The sequence below is a fragment of the Malaya genurostris genome, chromosome 2 (assembly GCF_030247185.1).
Source record: "Malaya genurostris strain Urasoe2022 chromosome 2, Malgen_1.1, whole genome shotgun sequence".
Taxonomy (NCBI): Eukaryota; Metazoa; Arthropoda; class Insecta; order Diptera; family Culicidae; genus Malaya; species Malaya genurostris.
In genome coordinates this window covers 47922935-47931037 of record NC_080571.1, presented here as the reverse complement: position 1 = coordinate 47931037, position 8103 = coordinate 47922935, and the positions used below count along the sequence as shown (strand labels likewise).

The window sequence follows — 8103 nt, the reverse complement described above, 5'->3', positions numbered from 1 at the left end:
ATAATCACCCCTATTCTGTATTTCGATCGGAACGGATTTTTTCAAACGAGTGTAAAAATTTCCATTCTGTAATTCGATCGAGTGATGCTTTTGTATGGAAAACTCGAACTCGTTTGAGCTACAGAATGCAACATTCCGTAACATTGTTGTTATTGACAATCAGTCACCTTACACAATATCAAAAGTCTCATGGCGTAAACTCACTTTTTCCTAAAATATAAAAATCATTTTGGACATGGCGTGATTGTTAATTAAACAAGATTGTTTTGCTTTTATTTTCATATTCCTTACTTCAAATAGCTCGTAATTATTGGCCTACTTCATTACAACACGTCGTTTTTGAGATGTAATAATTTTTTTTGTCATCCGTTGGTATCAACTGATGGTTGGTAAACGACTGGACAATGCGCAATTCAGGCCCCAATGTGGTTCATAGCCTCTTGTCCAATAACTCCTATCCCTATCTCCCCGCGGTGCCGGCTATCGACGGTGCACAACACTCGTCGCACAGGAACGCCGTGATTCAATCGCGAGCAGCTACGTAGCGGAATACGCGCAACAACTGGAGCTAGTGCTACCAACGGAAGAGCAGCTTGGCGCGGCGACTCTTGAAGATGGCTGGAGGAATATAAAATCCGCCGTGAGTAGCACTGCTTCAACCGTACTAGGTACGAGGTTATCGAATCGAGGAAATGACTGGTTTGACGGCGAATGTCAGCAGTTGGTCGAAGAGAAGAATGCAGCAAGGGCGAGGATGCTGCAACACCGCACTAGAGCGAACGAGGAACGATACAGACAGGCACGGAACAGACCGAACACGATTTTTCGGAGGAAAAAGCGCCACCAGGAAGACCAAGATCGCGAAGCGATGGAACAGCTGTACCGCGCAAATGACACACGGAAGTTCTATGAAAAGGTGAACCGCTCACGTAAAGGTTACACGCCACAGGCCGAAATGTGCATAGATACCAGTGGTAACCTTCTCACGAACGAACGTGAGGTGATCGACAGGTGGAAGCAGTACTATGACGAGCATCTGAATGGCGAATCACAGGATACAGAGAACGATACAGGAATCAATCTGGGCGCACGCTCAGCCGACGACAGATTCCCAGCCCCTGATCTGTCGGAGATAAGTGTGGAGATCGGCAAGCTGAGGAACAACAAAGCCGCGGGCAATCACCAGTTGCCAGGCGAGCTGCTCAAACATGGAGGAGAGGCACTGGCTAGAGCGCTGCACTGGATGATTTGTTGGATTTGGGAGCAGGAGATTCTACCACAGGAATGGATGGATGGAGTGGTATGTCCCGTCTACAAAATTGGCGATAAGCTAGACTGTTGCTATTACCGCGCAGTCACATTGCTGAACGCCGCCTACAAGGTACTCCCCCAAATCCTTTGCCGTCGTCTATCACCAATAGCTAAGAAATTCGTAGGGTCGTATCAAGCGGGATTTACTGGAGCCCGCGCCACTACAGATCACATATTCGCGATAAGACAAGTACTCCAGAAGTGTCGTGAATACAACGTACCCAAGCATTACCTATTCATTGACTTCAAAGCGGCATACAACACAATCGATCGAGAACAGCTATGGCAGATCATGCACGAATACGGTTTCCCGGATAAACTGACGCGATTGGTCAAAGCAACGATGGATAGAGTGATGTGCTACGTCCGACTATCTAGGACGCTCTCGAGTCCCTTCGAATCTCGGAGAGGGCTACGGCAAGGCGAGGGACTCTCTTGTATCTTGTTCGATATTGCCTTGGAAGGTGTGATTCGAAGAGCGAGGATCGACACGAGTGGCACGATCTTCCGAAAGTCCGTACAACTTTTTGGCTTCGCTGACGATATTGATATTGTGACACGTAACCTTGAGAAGATGACGGAAACCTACATCGGACTGAAAGCTGAAGCTAGGCGTATCGGACTGGCCATAAATGCGTCGAAAACAAAATACATGAGAGGAAGAGGCTCTAGAGAAGAAACACTACGCCTCCCACCACGAATATTGATAGACGGTGACGATATCGAGGTGGTTGACGAGTTTGTGTATTTGGGCTCACTGGTGACCGCCGATAATGACACCAGCAGAGAAATTCATAGACGTATTTTGGCAGGGAATCGTGCGTACTTTGGACTCAGAAAAATCCTCCGATCGAGAAAAGTACGCCATCGCACGAAATTGACCATCTACAAAAAGCTCATTAGACCGGTTGTTCTCTATGGCCACGAGACCTGGACTATGTTGGCAGAGGACCATCGCGCCCTCAGTGTTTTGAAAAGAAAGAAAGGTGCTGAGAATCATCTACGGCGGAGTGCAGATGGAAAACGAAACGTGGAGACAGCGTATGAATCACGAATTGCAACAGCTGCTAGGAGAACCATCCATCGTACGGACAGCTAAAATCGGACGTCTACGATGGGCTGGGCATGTCATAAGGATGTCGGACGACAGCCCAGTGAAAATGGTTCTTGAATCTAATCCGACTGGTACAAGAATCGATCAAGTGGAGGGTGATCTCAGAAGCGTTCGTGCCTTGAGTGGCTGGCGACGAGCAGCCATGGACCGAGTTATGTGGAGACGTGTTCTTGATACAGCAAAGGACACCCCAGGCCTATAGTTGTTAGCAAGCAATGGTATCAACTGACTGCCATATTGGAATAAATTAGTTTTTGTAAAAATATCTACCAAATGTTGTAATATCATTGAAAAATCCTTCCACAATAGTACTTAACAACGGTTAAATCCATAAATTTTGTTAGGTGGGCAACTTCACAATTAACATAGGGAGCATCGAAGTAAACGAATCGAAAAAGGGCGAAAATCTTTTTGTTGATTTATTCAGGGCATATAGGAAAAATTGCATACCTTTTTTAAGATAAACCAACAGTTCATCGATTTATCAAAAATTGATCTGTTAGAGCAAGTTCAGCAACTGGAAGTTTTATATGGGAGATCTATAAAAGAATATCTCAGAAATGGCCTAAGCGATCTGAGAATTGTTTAATTTGATAGGATCTACTACAAGGATAAATTTTTTAAATATTACCATTTAATTCTGTTATAAGTATATCACGTCACTATACAAATTCACTATGTATCTCACGAAACTATAAATCTTGTATAATAAACGTCACATCACATGCACATTTCGAATACAATTTATATAGTTTCGTGAGATACATAGTGAATTTGTATAGTGACGTGATATACTTATAACAGAATTAAATGGTAATATTTAAAAAATTTATCCTTGTAAAATCATTCTGTTCAAACACTCAAACGAAAAGTTAATGAGGATCTACTAGTTATACGAGTTGTGAAATCAAACGACAAGTCGTGAAGGGGTTCTATGCCAAAAAGCAGTCATCCGCGAAAAAATGCGGAATCCGTACTTTCTGTTATGAAAGTTATCAAAGTACATACTAGAATCGCTGTTCGTTTCACGTTCATTATTTGGGGCTCGAATTTCGGATAAATAATCAGAATACATCTATTAAATTAAAATTTATTATTACAAATGAAAAGAAGTAAATCAATCAAGTTCAATAATCAAGATACGTTTTTTTTCTATGGTTTTGCCATTATTTGCTGGATTGTATTAATTTTCTTCTTATCATCTTGTTATCTCAAAGTGTAATGCAAATATATAGAATGTATCGACATCGCTATAATTCCTCTCTATCCGCTCTAGAACTTGCAGTTTGAGGGGGGGTTCCGTTTGATAACCGACTCTTCGCCCCGTCAACTGGGTTCAGTATATCTTTTTTTTTCCAACCATTACCGATATTACAAATTTTTTATTATCAATCATCAGTGTTCAAATCGTTTGACTTTTCTAATAACATGACCGTTTGTTTTTTTTTTCTTCTCATCTTCTCTATCGCACAATAACAGATTAAATAGAGTGTTTATATATTTTCAGTTTTGGAAAACGTTCTACTTTTGAGGCCACTTTCGTTCACATTTAATTTTGAACCACTACTACTTACTGGCATATTTAATAATTTTATAAAAATCATCAAATAAGGCTTAGTTCGTATATCGGAGTAAAACAAAAAAAAACAGAGGATAATAGCTGGAAAGATATCATTTTCGCTTCGTATATAATCGTACCGTAATAGTTTTATAAGAGTACAAATACAATATTATGACAAATATATAGGTTATTTCTCTGTATGATTTATTAGCGCAAAAAAAAACGAGTGAATGTGATCATTGTCAAGAAAAAACCAGCCGTTATTGATTAATTTAATCAAAATGACAAATTAGCCGATCAAGGCAACGATAAGACGGACACAAAACGAACACTCAAAGGATTTACAAAATACTTGTATGCTGTAAGTTTTCCGGGGTGTAAAAGTGGTACATTTTTAATATTCGAAAACGGAAGAAACTACACTGTTTTAAATACATTCGTGTAGTTTTTATTTTTTTTTTTATTTTCTGCTCTATGTATGTACGTGTATTATTCTTGCTGTGTGTGATAAGTTTAGTAATTGCTCTCAACGTTGTTAATTAGTATATCATCGATCTGATCGAATCAATCTGTTCTGTACGCGACGCGACAGCACAGTGGCCACAGACGAAAACAAAAAATGGTATAATAAATTGGTTGGATTTGGTGTCTTGATTGTTGAATATACGCACGCACTTGGCCTGCACTGTCGCGCCATAGCCCCATAACCATATTGCCAACAGCGTTGTTCGTCATTTGCTTGTTTGTTTGTTTGTTGTTTTCGATTCGATTTTTCGTTTTTCACCTTCGTTAATCTCCCAGTAATTCAAACTATGAATCGATAGAGATTTGATTTCCTCCCTGTGAAGGGACGGGATGGTGTGTAATTAATTGTGTGTTGTTTTGGATATTCGTCAAAGTATTTTAATTTTCTATTGCTTTTTATAATTTTTACACAGAATAGATATTTGTATTGTAGTTATGTCGTATATACGGTTTATGTTTTTTTTTCGAACTCAAACTATTTATATTTGCATGGGTAGTGTGTTTTTCTTCTATTTTATAAATCTTTCGAAAAACACTAAAACGTAGTCGGAATCATCTAGGCATGTATATATATTTTTGATAATGGACTATCACTATCAGTTGTCTGTTTTTTTTATAATTTGCATTGGAAATTTGCACAGGGAGCTGCTATTCGGTACATGGATGCTATATTTTTTTGGATATTCGCACAAGACGACCCCGATGGGACCGACTGTCGATTTTTACGGGCGGCAACAGTTTCCATCCCTGCTCGAATGAATGTGAATGGATGGTTTGCGGCTGACATCTTGGTTCGGTAGTTATTGTAGGTTTTAGTTAGCATTTTGTGTTGTTCTTCTGTCTGTCTCTTCTCTCTATCGAAGGGGATGTCGGTAGTTTGTTTGTTCTGCTGATGCTGCTGGCAATTTCCCTTCTCCAAATGACCGGACAAAAATCTTAAACTGTACACTCACACAGTCACGGTCCTTCTTACCACAGTCCGGACGAGAACCCACCGGGAGGAATGCGATTCTTGTTGATGACGTGGCCACCGCCGTTCAGCGATGGCACGGTTGTGTTTATCTCCGCTGCACCACCCGATTTGTATCCTTCGCCGGTCACCGGGTTGCCCGATTCTGGTCAGAGAAAAAAAAACAAATGGAAAAAATATGTTAAAATGTGTTTTAAGATTGTTTAACTACTTGATTGGGTTCATCATTCGAAAGTAATTTTGAGAACTGAACAGCATTTTGATTGATTTATTTTGTTCCTCGTATAGACGTAAAATCGTCATCAACTTAGTTTTACTGGCTACCACTGGCCAACGAGAAAGATAGATAAATGAAACAGCTGAAATAACAATTTGCGAATACAAAATCCCTAAAAGCGGGATAATGCTATTAAATTCATTGAAAATCTGGGAGTAACTTATTTCGTCAAAAAACATAATTTACATTTTTTATTGAGTTTTTGAAATCTTACATTCACGAATAGACCAAGTTCATTGAAGATGTTTGTTTACTGTACCTGATGAATGATTTCGGTCGATACGGCAGTAGGCCGCGACTGAACTGACGAGTGGCGAATTGACTTTCGAAACACTTGGCCCTCATCCAAAATTCTCTGCTATTCTATTGATAGCGAGATCGATCCCACAAAGAACTGATGTTAAAAACTTTTTTCAAATCGGAAACTGTTACTTGCACGAGAATTTTTTACTGCTATATTTCCATTTTTAATTTGTTATACGAACAAACATCAGACGTTAATTTGATCAGTGCTCTTGGCAAATTTCGCGCTAAATCGTATTAGGAGTTAGCAGAACCCAATCAGATTTTACCGAAACCTTCTGTACGCGTAGACTTTGTTACAAAAAGTATGTATCAGGTGTACAACTTTGCTTCCGCCGTTTTTCCAAAATTAAAAGCTTTATTGTGAAAAAGTGCTTACAGATGTATTATTCAAAGTATTGTCCGTCGCTAGCGACAACTTTCTCCCATCTTTCCGGCAATTTTCGGATCCCGGCTCGAAAAAAGGAGTCCAACTTTTTCATTTTCCCAACATTTCGAAGGATTAGAATGTTGATCTGCCAAGCCGTGTGCCATCAAACAGAACAGGTGGAAGTCAGAAGGGGCGACATCTGGGGAATACGGCGGGTGGAGCAAGACTTCCAGGTACTTTTTGACCACTTTTGCGACGTGAGGCCGAGCATTGTCGTGTTGGAGGATGGCTTTGCCATGTCGCTCTTGATATTGTGGCCGCTTTTCTTTTAGCGCAGGGCCTTGAGACGTTCTGAAATGGCTTGCTGACTCACTTCCAACGATTCGGCAAGCTCTTCTTAATCAAGCAATGCTTCTAGTTGTTCATCTTTTAAGGGTTTTTTCTCTTCTACCACCATATTTGTCTTCGACATCGAAATCACCCTTTTTAAAACGTTGAAACCACTCCCGACACGTTCTTTTACTCAGAGCAGCATCACCGTAAGTTTCTGAAAGCATTCGATGCGCTTCAGTTGCATTTTTTTCGAATTGTAACAGAAAAGCAAAAGTTCCCGCAAATGGCGAGAATTGTGCACATAAACAGACATTTTCGAGCGTGAATAATACGAAAACAAAAACAACTGTCACTGAAACGGCGATGACAATTCGTTAGGCACTGCACACACTCACTTTAAAGGCATTATCATCTATGTATTTTAACCAGCCTCAGCCGGCACAGCCACCTATCGGAAAACGGCGGAAGCAAAGTTTTACCTTATGATAAAAAAAGAACCGGAATTTTCATTTTAATATTCCCGCGCTTGTCCAATCGGTAAACTTAGTTTTTGTTTGACGTCTATACAAAGAAGTTGAAAAATTTTCGTGTGGCGATTTTTGTAATGGATGAAAATTTAGAACAACGTGCGTGCATCAAATTTTGTGTTGCAAATGGATTTAAGTGTTCCGAAACGTTGAAAATGTTAGAAAAGGCCTTTGGTGAATCGTGTCTAGGAAAAACACAGGCATACGAGTGGTATAAACGCTTCAAAGGTGGTCGTACAAGCTTGGATCATGATGAGATCCCTGGCCGCCCAACAACATCTGTTACTGAAGAAAACATTGAATCGGCGAAGCAAATTGTGTTGCAAAATCGTTCTGTACCGATTAGAGAGGCTGCTGTGTTGTTGGGCATCTCTTATAGATCAGCCGAACACATTTGAACTGATGTTTTGGGTTTGAAACGCGTCGCTTCTCGGCTGGTGCCAAAAAAAGCAGAATTTCATTCAAAACCAGCGTCGTGTTGATGTGGCCAAAGAGATGATTTCCAACGCAGTAATGAACCCACATTCATCGAATGCATCATAACTGGTGATGAGGTGTGGATCTATGAATATGAAGTCGAAACCGTACAGCATTCGACCGAATGGCGCTTCGAAGGCGAGCCGTTCACAGAAAGAAAAGATGAAACTTACACGACATGTAAACCAATAGTACTATTAAATAGACGTCAGTTGAAACGAAAATCTGATTTAAAACCATGATTGATGTAAAATTACATTGAAATGCATTTACTTTTTCATTGAACAAGGCTGTATATTTACAAATCGCTTAGTTTTGTAATGTAACTTTCCATT

General features: G+C 40.2%; 1 protein-coding gene across 6 annotated transcripts in view; it reads right to left on the bottom strand.

The window, feature by feature from the left end:
- Positions 1-3501: 3501 nt before the first annotated feature.
- Positions 3502-8103, bottom strand: part of LOC131429333 (microtubule-associated protein Jupiter) — a 159838-nt gene continuing 155236 nt past the window's right edge. For all 6 annotated transcript variants that reach the window (XM_058593406.1, XM_058593401.1, XM_058593403.1 and 3 more), the window contains one exon: positions 3502-5626. In XM_058593406.1, coding sequence (XP_058449389.1) covers positions 5481-5626 — 146 coding nt within the window. In that variant the 3' untranslated portion in view covers positions 3502-5480. The remainder of the gene's footprint in view (positions 5627-8103) is intronic.